The sequence below is a fragment of the Arvicanthis niloticus genome, chromosome 16, assembly GCF_011762505.2.
Source record: "Arvicanthis niloticus isolate mArvNil1 chromosome 16, mArvNil1.pat.X, whole genome shotgun sequence".
NCBI classification, from domain to species: domain Eukaryota; kingdom Metazoa; phylum Chordata; class Mammalia; order Rodentia; family Muridae; genus Arvicanthis; species Arvicanthis niloticus.
Window position 1 is genome coordinate 31083418 of NC_047673.1, and position 20570 is coordinate 31103987.

Genomic DNA, 20570 nt, shown 5'->3' on the forward strand with positions numbered 1-20570 from the left:
ACTGGGAGTGTAAGACAAGAGCAGATAGCTCCCTAGAGCTCATGGGCCAGCCAATCTAGCAGAATTGATGAACTCCAAGTACAGTTCCTTGTCATCAAAAATAAGATGGAGAGCAAAACAGGAAGATAAGTAATGTTGACTTTTGGCCTATGAATGCATACAATTCACTCATGTATATTTGTATGTATTTACCAGTGCTCATAATTAATTTAATCTCATCCCTTTCTAAACCTTATGATCTAATACTCATAAAATGCTCAAGATAGAGTCCCTTGGTGATTGGAAAATGATGGTTTAGCAGTGTAGAGGTCACAGTAGAATTACTGTTGAGCTTTCAAGTCCCATTAAAACAAACAAAAAAAAAACAAACAAAAAAAACATCTGTCTGAAAATGTCTTTATTATAAGTTAACAGATGCTTCTCAGCAAGTGGCAAGTGAAGATAAAATTTATACACTGTTTTTGGGCTTCTGTAATTGAAATTAAGGTGTCAGCTCTGAATGTAATTAGCTTTCTTCTGTAGGTTATCAGGATCTCTTCCCAGCCCAGTTCCTCCCTCCCCCAATGAAAACAGATTTTTTTTCCTCACTTGATATATCCTGATTGTGGTTTTTTCTTCCTCTACTCATTCCAGTTTCTCTCCACATCACCTCCCATTCAAATCAGCTGCCTTTCTCTCCCTCATTAGAGAGCATACAGGGGTAGCTGGAGAGATGACTCAGTGGTTAAGAGCACTGACTGCTCTTCCAGAGGTCCTGAGTTCAATTCCCAGCAACCACATTGTGGCTCACAACCATCTGTAATAGGATCTGATGCCCTCTTCTGGTGTATCTGAAGACAGCTACAATGTACTCATAAATAAAATAAATAAATCTTTTTTTAAAAAAAAATAAAAGCATACTAAAACATATAACAGAACTAACACATTGGAGTTGGAGAAGACAAACAAATGGAAAGATAGTTACTTTTGTCAGAGACATCCCCCTTTCAGCAGTGTTCCAAGGTAACTCACTCATTGCAAGCCTGGCTGTGGGTCTTTGTATTAGTTCCCATGTGCTGCAGGAGGAAGCTTTTCTCATGATGGCTGAGCAAGGCACTGATCTATGAGTATAGCAGAGTGTCATTTTTAAAATAATTTATTTTATGTGCATTGGTGTTTTGTCTGCATGTCTGTCTGTATGGGGTATTGTTATACCTAGATAGCGAGGTCCCCACAGACCACCAGTGACGACCAGGAGTCCAACTCATATGCAAAAGCAAAAGTCTTCATTCAAGCTTGAGCTCCAACCCTCCAACCTCTCCAGCACAGTGAAAGGTGCTGAGCCAGTACAAGCTTTGCCTATTTATCATGGTTGCTATAGCAGGGTGAGGGACTTTCCAACTTGGCAGTTACATAATTGGTTGACATTTGCTTGGCACATTGTCGGCTAGAAATGATTTCAGCTTGGTATGAACAATGATTGCTAGCTTAATCAATCTACTTTAAGACACTAGGTACTTCCCTTAGGAACTGATTGGTTGTTGCTAGGAGTGGAGTGGCTGTTTGCTCAGGGAATTGTGACAGTTGGCAGGGTGACATGGTTCTTAGAACAAGTTGAGGTTTTTCCAGTAGCTGGGTTTATTCAGAGTCTGAAAGCAAAATGGAGTTTGTAATGTTAAGCTTAGCCCATCAGTATCAAATCTTGGAATTACAGATAGTTGTAAGATGCCATGTGGGTGCAGTGAATTGAATCAGGGTCTTCTGAAATAGCAGTTAGTGTCAACTGCTAAACCATCTATCTCTGCAGCCCCAACAGAATGTTGTTTTAAGTTTTCTTTGCCCTTGTTTTTCTTTAGTCTAGCTGCAGTGTGCCTCTCTGCCCTGCTTTTATCTGTGGTGAGATTTGTTGAGCTTCCAAAACAGGAAATTGTTTTCTCTCCTTTATTATTGGAATCCACTGTCTTTATCTCTTTACCTGAATGTTATTTCTCATCATTCTCTGTTAAGACTTTCTGGTGCTTTCATGGACACTTATTTGATCTACTGTCTGTTAGCTTCTCTCTGAGTGTTGGACAGGCCTGGAGAAAATTAGTCCAATACAACATTAAATTGTAATTTCAAGGTTACTGGTTTTGGTGTGTTTGTTTTGTTGCTGTTGTTTTGATAAAATTGTCAATTGTTACAATAGAACATAATAGAAAGATAGTTTTATTTTGCTTGTTTTTGCTTAAGTATGTAAAGTACTGGCCTGTTTAGTCATAGATAACTTGGGGTCATCATCATTCTGCTTATCTCAGTGATAGATCAACATCTCTAAGGTAGACTTTCTTAAGAACTTCCTTTGACCTTTTGTTCCTCCCTCCCCACTGTCATGTCTGCGTTCTCTGCACTCCTGTCTTTCTATCACAAATTTATCAGTGGCAGGATATAAAGGATTATGGGAATAGGACCTTGCTTAGACAGTTAAAAAAGAGATATAGAAATTCTCAAATCTGCCAAGTTTAAGGACTTCCATTAATCCCGTCTTTGACATAGACAGACAGATAGGTTGGTAGAATAGGTAGGTAGGTAGGTGGGTGGGTGGGTGGGTGGGTGGATGGATGGATGGATGGATGGATGGATAGATGGATAGATAGATAGATAGATAGATAGATAGATAGATAGATAGATAGATAGATAGATAGATAGATCTGACTTAGAAGGTACAGGACATCAGTTTGCGTGGTCCATCCTTTTTGCAAGTTCTTTTGAGTGGGTAGGTGGGGGGAGCACCCTCATAGAAGCAGGGGAGGGGGATAGGATAGGGGATTTTGGGAGGTAAAACTGGAAACAGGGATCACATTCGAATTGTAAATAAATAAATAAATAAATAAATAAATAAATAAATTATCCAATAAAAAAGGAGAGAAGAAAACAGAAAGAAAAGAAAGGAAGGAAGGAAAGAGAAAGAAAGAAAATAAAGAAAGAGAGAGAGAGAAAGTTAGCTAGTTAGTTAGTTAGTTAGTTAGTTCACACTTAGCTTGTTACCAGTAAAGGCCTGAAAGCTGAGCTCACACAGCAAGATGTTTTCAGGAAGTCTTTACATTTATACACTGAAGCATCAGAGCTGTCTGTTTCATTACTGTCTTAGAGCCCAGTCATAGGTGTACATCTCACGTAAATTTTTTTTATTATTTTTATGTTAAAAAGTTTTTCTTAGTTACATCATTATTGATTAAAAGTGAAATACTAGCTTGAGACCAGACAAATATAGGTATCATTGGGTGTGCCTGGAAGGTCATCTATCTATCTATCTATTATCTATCTGTCTGTCTGTCTATCTATCATCTATCTATTTATCATCTATCTGTCTGTCTATCTATCTATCTATCTATCTATCTATCTATCTATCTATCTATTTATCTATCTCACGGCTATCTTTTACTTGTAATAGTACTTGCTGTGAGAATTAGCATAGATTTACTAAGTTGTTTCTGTATCTTTTGTGATAGTGACCAATTAGTCATATGTTCTAGTATATTAAAATGAGAGTGCAATGTTAATCTAGAATCTATTGAGGTTATTTCTAGTTTGTATGAAGAAAATAGACTGTGCTAATTCTATATTTAGCCGATTTTACCTGTGCAATTCACTACTGTTTGTTTTCAACTCAGTTATTTAGGAAAAGAGATAATTATAGATCCATGTAGTAGTGCCACATTGCTACAAGTATTTATGTCTGTTACCTATTTACAGCTAATAATACTTTATGATCAGCAAATGATTAGCAGTGGACAGTATTTTGTAATTAGTTATAAAGTTAGTTAAAATTAGAAAATATCTTTTGTAATATTCCTAGCACATAGCATAATTTTAATATTCCCTCCAGATTGTTGTCTGTTTGCCTGAAACAGAGGTTCACTATGTTGCCAATCGGGTCTTGAACGTCTAGAATCAAACAGTCCCCGCTCTGGGCTCTAAAGTAGCTGGCAGAGAGGTACAACACACCTCACTGATACCTGCCTTTTAAAAACTAAGACAAGCCGGGCAGTGGTGGCGCACACTTTTAATCCCAGCACTTGGGAGGCAGTGGCAGGAGGATTTCTGAGTTTGAGGCCAGCCTGGTCTACAGAGTGAGTTCCAGGACAGCCAGGGCTACACAGAGAAACCCTGTTTCAAAAAAATAAAAAAATAAAAAATAAAACAAATGAAAAGTAGAAAAGTTTGATTCTCCTGCCATGGTGCATTTTTTTTTCTTCCGTAACCAAAAGATCCATAGGCCTGATAGCTTCAGTACCCACTGTGTGTCCCAACAGAAGCTGACTATAATTATTTCTGTCTAGAGTCTCAGGTTAGAATTGTAGTTTTTAACTTAAAAGCTCCCTCACAGTATCCAATACTGAGAGGAAAGTGAGTGCCCTGCCCTTCTCAACGTTAGATGCACCTTGTCTTTCATAGGAGACACAACTGTCAGATCCGAAATAGGTTTACATCATTTGACTTAAACAGTTATATTTTATTTTTACAAGCTTTATATTAAAGTTTGTATCTACAAGGTATGGATGAATTTATTTTGATTATGTTAGTCTAACAAAATGGGTGATAAAACAACTAATTTTGAAATTATATATGCATTTAACAGGTTACAACAAATGTACAAAAATTTTCTCCACATGCCATTTTACATAATTTACAACAAATGTTTACATCATACTTTCATCCAAGTTAACTTACATCTAAACAAAGGCAGGCAAGATTGCAGAGTTTGAGTCTTTTTGCCATAGCCCCATTGTGCTTAGAAATGGGTTATATACCATTTCATCCCTGAAAGCACCATGGGGCTGCTAGCTGTGTGATGTAATACTGTTGTGTGCAACAGAAAACAATGAAGGTAAGCCAGTGGCTCTTTTCCCTTCTGTGGTTGGGTAAAGGAGATGTAAAGTATGTAAGTTGTCCTTCTTTGTGACTGTTGTTTACATTTGTGTTGGTGTTCTTAAAACTTCTACAGGTACTTAAAACAGATGCTGAGGAACTTGTGTCCAGAAGCTACTGGGATACCCTGAGACGTAGCACAAGCCAGGCGCTCTTCTCAGACCTTGCAGAGGTATAATGAAGCATCTGTGCGGTCCTCATACTCCTGTACTAGATGCCACTTTATGAATCTCGTCTTCACTTGGTTTTAGATCACAAGATGAAATCCAAATGTACTATTTTTCTATTTCTTTTAACTTTTTTAGTAAATTAATAAGTACTGTGTATCATATATATAATCACTCTATAAAAAGAATATTTTAATATGCCCATTGTACTGACAGGGGATATCAGTTATTATTATTTGTGTTGACTTCGAAAAGTAAGGCACTGTATGATACAGTGTTGTTGGAGTGCTTGACACACAGCATGAGTTCAAGTGACCTGAGTTCAGTGTCCAGCATCCATGGAAAGAGTTAGCACAAGGCACAGTATGTGTGCTTTAAAGCCAGCAGTGAGGAGGAAGAGACAGGAGTGCAGATCCCTACTGTTTGCTGGGTGGACAATCTAACTGCATTGGCAAAGCCCAGGTTCATTGAGAGACCCAGCCTTAAAAGACGAGGTGGATAGTGTTGAAGACAGACATCTAGGATTGATGTCTGATTTTATGCATGCACATTGACATGTGTGCAGATACACACATACATACACACACATCAATATCTAAAATAAATACCAAGTATTTGTGATTTGTTTTTCTCTTTTTTTAAATAAAGTTTGGGGTGATGTCTTACTTAGAGGGTCTCTGTGTTGCTGCACTCCTACATTATAGAAAGTGAGAACTCACTCTAAGTCACAACTTGTATAAAAGAATTATTATAGTATTTGTATTTCAAGATACAAACTATTTTAGAGGGAAAGCTTGGAAATTTACTTACATATTTCTTCACTGAATATAATATACAACAACTCTTGAAATATTATAGGTAAATAAGAGCTTAGCCTCTCACTTTCTTATCCCACAGCTGCTTTAAACTGTTGGCATGATATAGTATAAAGAAGAAACCATGTTTTAAAAAATTACTTTAATATTATATGAGGAAGATTTGCATATGTGAACAGCTGGGACTAATTTCTGCCCAAAATAATTCAGAGTGCAATATGACAAGTATATCAAACAGCATTGAAAACAGTTGGTTAGTACCAGAATTCTAAAGATTACTTTGACTTTTACAAATGAAATTTAATGTCTTTGTGCTTGCTATAAGTAATACTTACCCATTGGATTATTTCAGAAATTTTATTATATTAAATTTGAAGATTTTTCCTTTGCTGGAGATTAAGGTTATTTTTACATTATAATCAATAGAAATTTGTTTAAAAGGCTATCTTAAAACTATTTTAATAGTTTGATAAATTTGTATAAACTAAGTTTGGTCGTGTGTTTATTATTGGTGCTGAGGACTGAAGCACACTAGCACACTACAGCACACTAACACACACTACAGCACACTAACACACACTACAGCACACTAACACACACTACAGCACACTAACACACTACAGCACACTAACACACACTACAGCACACTAACACACACTACAGCACACTAACACACACTACAGCACACTAACACACACTACAGCACACTAACACACACTACAGCACACTAACACACACTACAGCACACTAACACACTACAGCACACTAACACACTACAGCACACTAACACACACTACAGCACACTAACACACACTACAGCACACTAACACACACTACAGCACACTAACACACACTACAGCACACTAGCACACACTACAGCACACTAACACACACTACAGCACACTAACACACACTACTACTGACCTACACCCTGTACCGTACTCCAACTGACCACGCTCCTTCCCAGCTAATACCATTTTTAGCTTTAAAAAAAAAATTAATGAGCTTATCTCTAAATGGCCACAGGGATCTCTCTTCACTTGGTGTTTTTTTTTTGGCACTGTGTTATGATAACACCTGAATTCATTGTTTTAACAAACAACCCGAATTCATTTTTTTTAACAATAAGCAAAAGAATCAAAGAAATAAAGTCTTTTCTTTTTCTTTCCACCTTCTTGTAATTTGTTACGTAAACTGTATGATGCCAAAGATACTGGTGTAGCTCACCCAATGGCTGCAGTGCTCAGTTTCAGATGGGAATGGGGTCTCCATTTGCATTTTCTGGTTTTCCCCACCTCTGCTGTCAAACTGTTACTTATCCTTCTGTGGATCTGGATTACTTGAATAAGTGCAACTTGAAGCTACTAAAATTGGACACTGAAAACCGTAAGTGAAGGTTCGTTCTGCTCAGTGAACAGAAGAGCCTCAGTGAGGTCAATGTAGAAGCCAGCGTAAACAGCCCTCATCTCAATGCACCTCACTGTGAATGTGGTGGCAGCACAGCATAAGGTAGTATCTACCTGCCCCCACATGTAGCGCCCTGCATCCTCTCATTTTGAAGGTCTCTGTTTTTAGATGTGTATAGATTTAATTTCAGTAACAAATAAGCATGTACCATGTAGCGATCCTTTTTTTCTATGATTGTTGAAAAGTTTTTGTCATCTAAGCCATATTTCAACTTTTTAAACTTGACAAAAAGTAAAACATGATTAGAATATATGAATGAATATATGTATGAAAATTTTTTCAATTAAAAAAAAGGAAAGAAATCTACCACCTGCTCCATCTGTGTAGCTTGCACACGGGCACATTGTTTTTTCATGCTAATAAACTAGTGCCCATTCTTAAATTCAACTTGAGCCTGCTTCCAAGATATCTGCCACACCCCATTTACAGTTAAGCTCTTTGAGGCAAAATCAATAGATGTTTGCACCTGTGACTACCAATAGGAGCAAGTGTGCACTTTATCTCCGTATTGTAGCATTCTCCAACAAGTTAGGATAGACAGGGTTATTACTCTTTTCAGATAAGGAAGCTGAAGATCCAGAAGGTCATTCAAGTGAAGACCTCTGATTTTAGATCCTGCCCTTTTCCCATTAGAACAGTGTGCCTCATCCACCCAGTTAGTGATATAGTGTCTTCCAGGGTTACTCTCTTGTCACATGGGACACTGCAAGGACTGGTACCTCTCATCCTTCAACATTCATAACATGCTTGGCAAGCAAATATTTTTAGAGATAGTGTGTGATACTTGGCTACCTGTATTGTTTTCTCATCTAGCCACCGGATGGGTCTGCTGTCTGATCTTTGGACAAGTTGTGGTGTGGGAGTGTGGGAGTGTGGCTTTCCTTGGGGACTGACCAGTGAGGATGCTGTGGCTTGTCAGGGAATTTAAATGAGATGAGTACTAGAGCTTTCCCAGACTGTACAGAAACTGTACTGGGACCAGTAAGAAATCCATCCTCAGTTACTTAATTATACACAGAACATTGGGGTAATTGCTAAAGAATTTCAATAACTTTAACTTATTTTCTCCAAGATAGGAGTTTTTGGCAGTTTTGTTTGGCTGCACTTGGGTGTGGGTTTATTTTTTTTTGAGATAGGGATTCATATAGGACCACCTAGTCTGGAACTTAAATTCTTGACTCTCCCATCTCAGTCTTTCAAGTGCTGGGATTAAAGCAATGTGAAATCACATCTAGCTCAAAAAAGTTGAGTTTTTAAGATAGATATAAATAATCCAAGTAGCATGGATCACTTATTAAAAAGCACCTTAACTGAATAAAAGGTGGGCATCTAAGGGGAAATAGATAATCTAGTATCTACCGCATTCTAATTCTTAGAAGAAAGTGCTTGACTGATGGAGAAAGGAAAGAAAGACCCTACTAATGTTGCTAAAACAACTTCCTTGGGAGAGACGGGGAAGAGGGCTTGGAGGAGTCAGTGAGATCAGCATGTATGTTGTAGATGACACATGAAATGCAGCTATCACTAGACCCATCTTTTCTAGAAGAACATCCTGTGTTGTGACTTCTGTAAGTACTGTCTCAGCTACACACTATAGTGGACATACTCAACCATTTATATTAGTGTTGAAAATGGTGGCCCTGCACTTTCTTCTTACATTTCCTCTGAGTTGTAATTTTTTGAATTTTCTGAATTGTGTATCTGAATTTATGAAGTAGTTATGAGTTGATGAAAAAGGAAAGAAGAGGAGAAGACTAATGAAGCAGTAAAATGGGGAGTGGCATAAAGCAGTTCCATCTTGTGAGGACTGTAATCAAACCCTTTAGGATATGTTTGTGAAGATGTAGTTGAAGTTGAGTAACGAAGGGAAAATCCTGTGGAATTCTTGACCATTCAAAAGTTATATGATACTTATCTTTGAAAAAAGTACCAATGATAAGTTACTACTGTAGTTCCTCTTTCTAAACACATTATCACATATTTCAAAAATTGGTTGTAATATAATACATGTGGTTAAAGAACACTGTTCTTTAAAAGTTTGAGCTCATTCTCTGTCATTTCCACATAGTCAGTATCTTTGGAGAATAGCTCGCTTTCAATTGAATTGTTCAGGTTGGTTAGGAAAAAACTAATTACTTAAATAAAAGTGGCATAATTAAATGATGTCTAAATAACTACTTGAGATAGTCAACAGGATAGGTACTCTATATGTATAATAATTTTGGGTAGAATAGTTTTAAAATATAACTGATGAACATTCTCGCCAATAAAGATCAGTATTGCTCAAGTTCCTAAGTTTAAAATTTGAATATTTTAGTTATGGTTATAGTCTTTGTTCTCCATTCTAATGCTTGTACCTTTTCATTAGTGGGTTTATTTTACATATAAAGGTGTTTTGCCTGTGTGTATGTATGTGTACCATGTATGTGCATGTGGAGATGAGAAGGGATATGAGATGTCATGGACCTGGAGGTATGGGTGGTTAGGAGCCATCATGTGGATGCTAGGAACCAAATCTGTGTCCTTGAGAAGAGCAGCAAGTGCTCTTAACCAGCGATCCACCTCTCCAACCTTTCTTGACTTATATTTTGATAAAATTCTTGAAAGAATTGTTTGTTTGTTTGTTTGTTTGTTTTTGTTGCTAATTTTAAATTATGTTTTTAAGCGTGCTGATGACATCACAAACTTAGTAGCAGATACTACACTTCTGGTACACTTTTTTGGAAAGAAAGGAAAAGCTGAGCTCAACTTTGAAGATTTTTATAGGTGAGCTAAATTTCTGTTTAAAATTATTAGACTGCTAAGGTTGGGTGTTCTTGGGAAACTATCTAATACATTAAAACTGTGCTGCTCTGGTCTTAATGGAAAATATTCTATGTAGTATGCATTGCCATTGGTGTCTTCAGGTATATTAATACAGATCCACAGCATCTAAAAGATAAAAAATGAGTGCATGCGGATTATTATATCTCCCTCAGTCAGTTCCTCAGTCTCAGTAAGCCTCAGTAAAAATGGCCATTCTCTTCTCTACCCTACAAGATGCCGTTAACCACTTTCCAGACAGGCAGGCTCAAACTCTTAAGAGAGAGGGTACTCTCTCTTAAGAGGTACCACAATCATTGAGCAGTAATAATTAAATTATTTCCATATTACCTTTCCTAGAATGGTAAATGTCTGATCATTTATCGTGCTTATTTTTCATTATTTCATCACAGATTTATGGATAATCTACAAACAGAAGTTCTAGAAATAGAATTTCTTTCCTACTCTAATGGAATGAATACTATCAGTGAAGAAGATTTTGCCCATATTCTTCTACGATATACTAATGTGGAAAATACATCAGTATTTTTGGAAAATGTGCGCTACAGTATACCTGAAGAAAAGGTGCTTAATCCTTTGTTTATTTGTTCATAGCCATTATCTTGAAACACACTATTTAGTCAAGGCCATTTTATAATGAGTTATTAAATAACTTTATTAATCTAGCTCCTCTGTAAATTAAAACCTGTTTGGATATATTACATTTGAGTAGAGATCATTATTCTTGGAAATACTTAAAAGTCTTTAAAGCTATTAGGGTTTTTTTTGTTTTTTGTGTTTTTCAAATTATTACTAATACTGTTTTTCAAGAGAATTCTGATCAGTTATTCTGGTGTTTTGACTAGTACCAAAACATGTAAGGCGGCTAATATTGACATTATTTCTGTCACCCACTGTTCATTTCTATAGCACCTCTAATAAAAGGTCATTTGAAGAGAGCCACTGATGAGTGAGTGATCTTATCTACGTTTGAAGAGGCTTTTCAGCAGCTTTTGGTGGCATGAATGGTTAAGAACCCAAGACAAGTCCTTGTCTATTTGCTTGGTAGCAAATGTGGTGTCAGCTCTCTTGCGCAGTTGCATTATCTAGTGGTATTTGAATGCTTCATTGCAACCAAATAGAACTGTTGTCACAGGTACCCCTTTAAGCCTGGGATGTTTGTCTTCTATTTGTGTTTATGGAAGGATCAGGTTAAACTGCTGAAGGAAACTTGCAAATAGTTAGAGTTTGTTTAGAGTGGATACACTGTGACTGTGACGGTGTTAACAATTCTAAGACTCGCCTAAGGACCTGGGGGTGGGGAGAGGCTTTGATGCATTTGGCTATTAGTTTACATTATCTTTTAATCAAATCACTTATGTATGTTTTGCCTACTAAGCTGTGTTTTCCTGATCAGTAGATAATTCCCTAGAAATAAAAATCGTCTAAGCTACTATAGTGTAACATAGGATCTTTAAATCTTTTTTCTAAATAGAAACTTGAAAAACTAGCTCAGAAGGTCAAATTCCAGGATGACTTTATAGAAAGTTTTCACAGTTTTTTTGTAATTAATTTTTATATTTAAATTTATTCCAAACTAAAAAAGTCTGAAGTTAAATTCAGCTTTTCTACGAAGTTAATTGTAGAAGTATCTCTACAATTACTATCATAGAAAAAAATCACACCATCATGGATTCAGTGTGGTGATCGCTTGATCTGGATTCCCTCATCAACTCTGAGAACAACCGTGCAGGTACTGACATATTTCTGTTGGGAACGGAGATACTAAGGACCTCGGGCACTTGTCCACGCACACCCAAGACGCTAGGGCAGTGGCTCCTCTCCTGTGCTCTACGTAAATCCCTCCCTTCCGTCCACCGCTCATCCTTTTCTCCCCAGTTAAAGAAAAGAAAGAAAAGGTGATATTTGAATGGCACTTAACATTTCTAAACTACTTTCATTTCCATTCACAGACACTAAATATCTATAAGCCTTATTATAGGAACAAATGATAAAGCTACAAGATAGGCAAATTCTTCTTCAGTAGGAATATACACTGCTAGAAAGACAAAATAAGTAAAAATAAAGATATTTTCAGATAAAGGCAAATGCTGTGGGCAGGACAAGGATGTGGAGACTGGAAAAGAAGGCTGCTGTATCTGAGAGTTCTTCCAGTGTAGCTCTGAGCAGAGCCTGTATGCAGCAAGCTGTGCAGAGATCAGGGTGACGGGTGTTGTAGACAGCAGAGCAGCAAACAGCAAGGGCCTGGAGAGGGAAAGCGTAGGTTATTTGAGAAAATGCTAAAGACCTTTTATAAACCAGGAAGGTGGTAAGTGACGAGAAGGGAGTTGTGTCTGATAGGACTCGGCAGACAGACAGAGAGGGGACGTAGAGTTCATTCTAATGGAGCTACTAAGATGGATAGGAACTGTTGCCATGTTTAAGTTTTACACTGGGGCCTGGAAAAGCTACCTTCCTAGTTAGTTCCCTGGCTGCCCATCACACTTATCAATGATCGCTTAACCTGCACTCAAAGCCAGGATTTGGGAAGCTGGAGCTGTGGGCTCTGTGTTCTCTCTCTGTCTCTCTTTTAATGTATATTGAATTGTTTAAATTTTGTTGATTATATCCAAACTTGAGATACAGTATTTTTATTTCATATAATGTTCCTAGTAACTGAAGTAGCACCTTGGGTAGAATCACAGCCTGTGACCATGGCATCTCAGAACAGGCTGCTCTGAGCACAGGTCCTTTATCCTCAGTGCCCTCAGGGTTGGACCTCTTGGTGCAATTCCCTGTAGTCCCTGCACATCCCCTGGTGTCATGGCTGCATATTCATGGCTGAGCAAAATCAACTAAATGACAGTTGACGTGGACAATTATATTTTTGTATTGTCTCATAAACATCTTGATGGCCTGATGCTGAATCATATAAAGGAACAAATATGCAAAGCAAATGTGTTTTATGGGCTCTTATAGGTTTCATAAATGGTATTTAGAAGATTATCATAATCGGAATTTCTCTAGTCATTTTTATTGAAGCATGTAGCAGTGCTACCCAGTAGAAATAAATGTGCCCAAGTCCTAAGTTTATTTGGAGAAATTTTCCAAACACACCTGGAGTGCTTGATTATAAAATATATTACAGTTCCTAACATTTTCTTTTAGTAATGTGTTACACTTATTCCAATACATCTGTCAATACTAATTTTTCACATTTATTTTCCCAAAATAGGGTATCACATTTGATGAATTCAGGTCATTTTTCCAGTTTCTAAACAACTTAGAAGACTTTGCAATAGCTCTCAATATGTATAACTTTGCAAGCCGTTCTATAGGACAAGGTAAGAAATCATCTTTCAGAATGTCAGTGTCAAAACAGCCCTACCTTCTTCCCAGAGGTTTTGGTAACAGGCTAGTGAGATATGTTTGATCGTGCCTCAGCTTACCTGAAAGCCTGGTCTCCTCTCTCTCACAGCATGTGTTGCTTCAAGTTTGCCCATCTGTCATTTCTCATTCCCACTGCTAAGACCATCCATCCTTTGGGGCTTAGCTCCAATACACAGTCCTAGCCTTTTGAAATCATTGCCTGCCTGCCCTTTTCTCCAGCCTTCTGTGTCTGCACTGTAGATAGAATTAATCACTCATCTCCAAATACACAGAGCACTGTACCCAGACCAATGATGTAAACCTTTTTCCCTGGGAAATATTAGTTTCCATCTAATGCTTTAATTCTTTAATCCATTTCTGTGTATAAAGATTCAATATCCGTTTGTACATACGTGTATCCAGTTTTCCAACACTCTTGGTGAAATTAATTAATTCCACCACGTTTTGTGTGATTCTTTGTAATGATTATTTCTGCAAATCCTGTCTCCTATCTCAACTGTTTCTCTGGGATTTATTTATCATAGTAGCCTCTCCGGTGTCTTCCGTATGGTACCTGCCGATTCAACATTCCTTGTTAAGAGTATATTATTGCTCTTGCTCTTTTCATTAAAACCACAGTGCCTTCTTCTTTCCTGAATGAAAGACGTTTGCAGTATACCATCATGGCTCATGCTTACAAAATACTTTTTATAACCTTTGCAATAATTAGCATCATATACTAAAATACTGCTTTTTCTTTTTTATGACGTTTATCTAGATGAATTTAAACGTGCTGTATACGTAGCTACTGGACTGAAACTTTCACCACATTTGGTGAACACTGTCTTCAAGATTTTTGATGTTGACAAAGATGACCAATTAAGTTATAAAGAATTTATTGGGATTATGAAAGACAGACTCCATAGAGGGTTCCGGGTAAGCCCACAGATTTCAGGCCTCTTGATAATTTGTTTTAAATCTAAGTTCAGAAAAAATGTATGTGAATTTTTAAAGCTGTAAACATGAAGTGCTTATTTTTTAACCTGCTTTCAAAAAATGTGAGGTGATAAAAGATAAATTTTTAAATATATTAATAAATTTGATTGTTTATTTTTATGTTCAATTAGGGGATGCCTTTATTGCTGTGTAGAGGAAGGGTATAGTGGCTTTGTTTTGATTTTTTTCCTTAATTTTCCCATTAGCTTTCAGACTCGCTAGTAAATATCCCTCCTCCTCCTGCACGTCAGAAGCTTCCTGTAGGGAATGGAGGCTTTAAGTCAGTATGCATTCACTATACTATAGTTTAAAATAAACTGAGAATCAGTTCTGTTTCCTTACTGTTTTTCTGATCAACATACTGACGTACTAAAAGGTAACAGTTCATCCTTCCTTTTCTCAAAATTATTTTTTTTAAATTCCAGTTGTAATGTGGCTTAATAAGGGTTTACACATCTGACATACTTAATGGATATTCCAGAAACAGAAGAGGAAAAAAGATCCTTTTTAAAATTAACAGCTGCTATAGTGAGAGATAAACATTTTAAGTAGAAAAATCCATATATAGAAAAAAAAAATCATCTCAGTCATTGAAATTCCAAGATTTATTGAGTGACTTTCTACCCAAGTCTTGAAAAAACTGCTGTTGTACTTGAGTGCCACCTAGTGGACACTAGACACAGTTTTAAGGATGCGCATGAAAATCCATTTATTATTCCTAAAAAAAGTAAGCAGGTTAAGTTTAATATGACCCCCCACTGTAATCCTTTGGCATGGTTTTCCCTCTTAAGCACAGCGACTCTCACTGTGTTCACCATTCCATGTGCACCTGCACTCCGTCATGGTTTACTTGTATTTACACACAAGCTTTACAGTTTTGAAGGGACAAATATACTCATTGTCTGTTTTTATGGGATGCAGTGTAGTATCTTGTTACATGAATGCATTGTGGGGTAATCTAATTCATGTAATCTCATACTTGTTTGTAGTGTCAGCCCTTTGATTCTGTTTGCAAACAGTTCTGAAATACACATGATTGTTAGCCTTGGTCGCCATTCTGTGGCCATCTTGAGAAGGCATTTTTCTTGTCTGACTGGAACACTGTATCTGTTGGTTCAATTGTTCCTCTGTCTACCAACCTTCCCAGCCTCTGGTAGCCAGCATCATGCTGTTTGCACAAATTTGGTTCATAGTCAACATATAAATTAATAATGCTGTGCATACATTTGGACTTGTAATCCTTTGTTCCACAGGGTTATAAAACAGTCCAGAAGTATCCGACCTTCAAATCCTGCCTGAAAAAGGAGCTTCACAGCAGATAAGTATGTTAGCTTAGGTTTATCCTAGCTGTTTCAGTAATTATAAAGAATCACCTTTTTTTTTTATAATGTGTAGACATTAGATCTGGGTTAGATCTTAGTGGTAGAATACATGTTCAATGCCATGTACCACAAGAGAAGAGAGTAACTGATAGAAATCTAATTATCACCTACAATTTGTGGAGACAGTGAAGGTGTTGTAGTTTAAAAACTGTAGGCTAAGGAGCTGAGGCCATTGCTGAGTTGGTAGAATGCTCAGCCAGCAGGCCTGAGGCCCTGTGCTCTGTCTCCAGAACCACATAAAGTAGGGGTGGTGCATTCCCTTTTCCCAGCATCTGAAACAGAAGCAGGAGAATCAGAAATGCAAGGTCATCCTCAGTACCATAGCCACTTCCAAGCCACGCTGGGGCACAGACATATTCTCAAAAGAAAGAAAAAAGGAAGAATTTTTCGTTAGATTTGTAGTTCCATTCCTGTGCAGGCACAAGATAATAAATCTGAGCTGTCCTTTGTAACATAGGACTCACAGCACCTACAGAACAGGTGTCACTCCTTTGGAGGAGCTTGCTTCCAGAACGCTGCCACAAAATAGCCCAGATAGCTGCTAGAATAGCAGCTTTACTGTTAAGGAGTTTGGGTGTGTGGCAGCATACTAAGCATCCCTCTCCATCCTCACACACGTCTTCACCCGTGCCTGCATTGCTGAGGACCATCCTACAGCCTTGGGCATTTGAGGAGGCCGCTTTATCACTGGCTTACACCCCTAGCTTTGGAGTTTTGTGGGTTTGAACTCAGGATTCTCTTGCTTCTGTCTTCAGAGTACAGGAATTATAAGCCTTAGCAACCATGCCTTTACTAGATTGATAGCTCATTTAACAACATAGAAGAGCCAAGAAGTAGAAAGTGATTTCTTAGGATAACTTGCTAGTGAATGACAAACCATGATTTGAGCTGCCTTTGTTCTTATGGCAAAATTGTTTTTTTACTTAATATGTTATCACCCTTCATTGTAGTAACTGAGGATGAATCAGGAAGTCACATCAGTAATAACTATATCATGTTGGTCGGCTGTGTTAGATTCCCATGGTGGGGGTTTTGTTGCTTATTTTAGATGAGTATATGTTCTTACATATTATTTCTTACTATTTCCATCAAGTTTGAAGCACTGTATATGTTCCCCAAGTGGTTTTTAAAAAGAATATTTGCTTGATATCTGTATATTTCCTGTGGCTATGATAAAATACTTCAGCGAAAGCAACTTAAGGGAGAAAGGATTTATTCTGGCTTACAGTCTAAGGGTGCCCAGTCCATCCTGGCAGGACGGCAGCAGAAGCATGAAGCAGCTGCTCACATCTCATCCCAGTCGGGAAGCAGAGATGCTCTCTGCATCCTGCTACTTGCTTCCTGTCCCCATTTACACTATTCAGAATCCCAGCCAGAGAGCAGTGAATCACCTACCTCACATTATGCAACCAGTGTAACTCCCACAAGCATGTCCAGTGGCCTGTCTCTCTGGTAACTATAGCTCCTGTCAAGTTGACAACACTAACCAGTCATCACACTTTGTCAACTCTGAGAAATGTAAAAGAAATGGCCACATTGTTACTTTCCTCATAGAATTTAAGTTGCTACTTTTCTCATAGGATTTATCGGCTTTCAGGATGCTATTGTTTACTTTTTTCTTTCTAAAAAGAACCTGCAGTGCTCAGTATTTTGTGAAGTAGCTTTGAAGTCTCACAATATTTGGAATTCACATTGGGAAGTAGTGGTCCCAAATACTGAGAGAAGAGTGGGCTTGTTTATCTGTTTAGGTAACTGTTGTGGTTCAGCTGCCTAGGGTCTTCCATACTTGTAGTCTGAGAAACTACACTACCTTATGAAACAAGACCAATGCATTGAAAAAGTAGTGAACCCCTGAACATAGTGTCTCACTCTGCTTGTAATAGCTTCACACCAACACTGATTTTCCATGTTAGTGCACAGAACCCTAGCTTAAAGTGATCGCCCACATCTGTAACTCTCTGAAACTGAGTGTCTAAGGAGTTTCTTAACAAAGTATGAACCTGGTCCACTGAGATGTCTTCGTGGATAAATGTACTGCCCCTACCCTCAACCTGACTCCACATGATGGAGTTGATCATGGACTCCCACGGGCAGACCATGGCACATCCATCCACATACTAACTTTATGCACAAATAGAAACAAACAGAAAAATACAGTTGTTAAAAATCTATGTACTGGTAAACTAAAGTGTTTTAAATACTTGACTCTTTTATTTTTATATGTATTGCTTTTAATTAGATGCCTGACTGCTTCATATAATTAATGTAAACGTTTACATTAATATCATTACCTTAACTTACATAAGTATTGCTTTGGTGTTATGTGTTTTAACTAGATCCTCCTAAAGAAGAATTGAGGGACTATGATCTGTGACCAGGCAAGGACCAGGATTTTGAGTAGATCCAGTGTAAGGTCAGAGCATGCAGAAAATGAAGGGAAAGTGAAATGCTATGAAATTTACATTTTTTTCCTTGAACGGAGTTTGTCATCATCAAACAGGAAAACTGCATCTTCTAATAACAAACATTAGCCAGGGACTGAGCCCTGAGTACCACCAGAGAAAACTTGCTGCAAACACTAAATATAATCAGCTGAGCTTTCACCGTGATTGACTGGCCTGAACTTTTTCATTCCCTACACATGGGTAGTCCTGATGACTATCTGAGAATATTTAGATTATTTATTTATTAGAAATGTCCTTTATTTCAGAATAATTTATGAAAGATAGAGTATATATGGAAACACATTTTCTTCAGGTTTGCACTGTGAGCGTGTTTTCATACAGTGAATATTGCTTCAGGTTTGTCTTGGGCCCTTACAATTGTTAGTAAGTCTCTGTTATTTATCTTGTATTTAATTATACTGAAGTAATTTCAGAGAACAAGTGAAAATTGACTAAGCAATCGGATGGTTTACACTGTACTTTCAGCTTTGAAAAGTACTGATGTAATAGACATTGTTGGATTTATGTACATTTTTGTTTGTTTTTGCTGTTCTTTGTGTGTTTTGTTTTGTTTTTGTACCAAAGCCAACAGGAATTCAGGTATTTTATTTAAAAAAAAAATTTAGACTTTTTTTTTTTTTTAAGAAAACACAGCAGTCAGTAGTAGTCACCATCCTGTGATTCCCACTCGCAGCTGTGACATACAGAAATAAGAGCAGTAACATATTGGACACTGTTAATGTATGTCTATAGTATCAAAACTAATATAAATGGCCTAGAAGGTTGATGTATATTTATTTAATAGGTAGAAGATAATGTTTTGTTTCTTGAAAAAAAGGACCACATGCAGAATTGATCTAAACAGTCAATAGCAATGAATCATTTATATGTAGTCCATTGTATCTAAATAATACGTCTTAAAAGAGAAAATAAAACTTTCTCTTGAAAAGCCCCACTTGAGAGACTGGCCAGCATGGCTCACAACTCAGAGTCTGCCTGGGCTCTAGTGTGATGAGCTCAAGCCATCTCAGCAACTTAGAAGAACCCTGCCAACAGTAGAACTGCTGGGGAAGTAAGTAGCTTAGTGGCCAAGGGTTTGCCTGCCTTAGGTTTAATTCCCAACTCTGAAAAAGAAAGGGAAGGGAAAGGAAGGAACAGAAAAAGAAAAAAAGAAATCCTAGATTTTCACATTGAAAAATAATTTTAGAATATTTAATAGAACTTTGGCTACCTGATAAAATTGGTTTATACAAAGGTACTATAAAATAATGCAATTAGTTTAAGCTAATATATTTATGTATTGCATGTCAAAAGATTAATAGATTCATTTATCTTCTTTTATAAGATGTACATAGTATAAATTGCATACACTCCAACCATTACTTTGCTTTTACATAGGAAAATAGGAAACACTGGCTGTATTTTAAGTTATTGAATGTGAAATTGGTCTGCATCAGCATATTTGTAAACTGTTATTTTGGTGTTATTAGTATTGATTATGTTTTTTTAGGCCTTTCTGCATTCTCTGTCTGATATTATTTATTGCACCAATAAAGAAATAGAAATGTGCAAATGCAGTCGAGTTATACTTATGTGATTTCACCTGCTTTGAAACTTTATAGTCATTTGATGACAGAACAGAGACCTACACATTTATTGTGTCTGAGGCCTAGATTTTTCTTGGTAATACATGGTGTGTAAAATAATTGAAAAAATACAAATTAATCTTTGTCTATTAGTTATATTATCACACAAACATGGAAACCTTGTTAATATGGATTAAAAATTAAATAACCTATTTAAAGATCCTTTATAAGTCTGTCAGTATTCCAAGAAAATAAATCATATATTCACAGCCTCTAGTCCTTATTGCTTTATTATGAGTGGGTTTGTTTACAAGGTGACAAGATAATATAAAAATGAGAGTAAATAAAATACCCCGACCAGTTAATATGATAAGAGAACAGTGAGCAACAATGGCTTCTTTCATATCGCTCTTAAACCTTCTTGTCTATAAAATGGAGGTAGAAATAACTCATGGTGGGGGCGAAAGGGGTAAGTCAGTTGAAATGTTTTTTGAATGTTTGCAAATAATAATAACACACTAAATGCACAGATTTTAGCTTCAAATTTTCCTTCTACAAATTACACAAATTTCGCAAACATTAAACTCTGCATAAAATTTTAGTGTTATGCTTCTTGAAGAAAGCCTACATTATAAATGATATTTGGTACTTC

The 20570-nt window shown here is 37.0% G+C and overlaps 1 protein-coding gene across 3 annotated transcripts in view; it reads left to right on the plus strand.

The window, feature by feature from the left end:
- The window catches only part of Micu3 (mitochondrial calcium uptake 3), a 77638-nt gene extending 57451 nt beyond the window's left edge, over positions 1-20187 (plus strand). For 2 of the 3 annotated variants that reach the window (XM_034520552.2, XM_076914042.1), the window contains 7 exons: positions 4967-5062; positions 10005-10105; positions 10555-10726; positions 13377-13485; positions 14289-14446; positions 15760-15828; positions 18225-20187. In XM_034520552.2, the coding sequence (XP_034376443.1) occupies positions 4967-5062; positions 10005-10105; positions 10555-10726; positions 13377-13485; positions 14289-14446; positions 15760-15828 (705 nt within the window). In that variant the 3' untranslated portion in view covers positions 18225-20187. The remainder of the gene's footprint in view (positions 1-4966; positions 5063-10004; positions 10106-10554; positions 10727-13376; positions 13486-14288; positions 14447-15759; positions 15829-18224) is intronic. The other variant, XM_034520553.2, reaches the window with a different exon arrangement.
- The last annotated feature ends 383 nt before the right edge of the window (positions 20188-20570 follow it).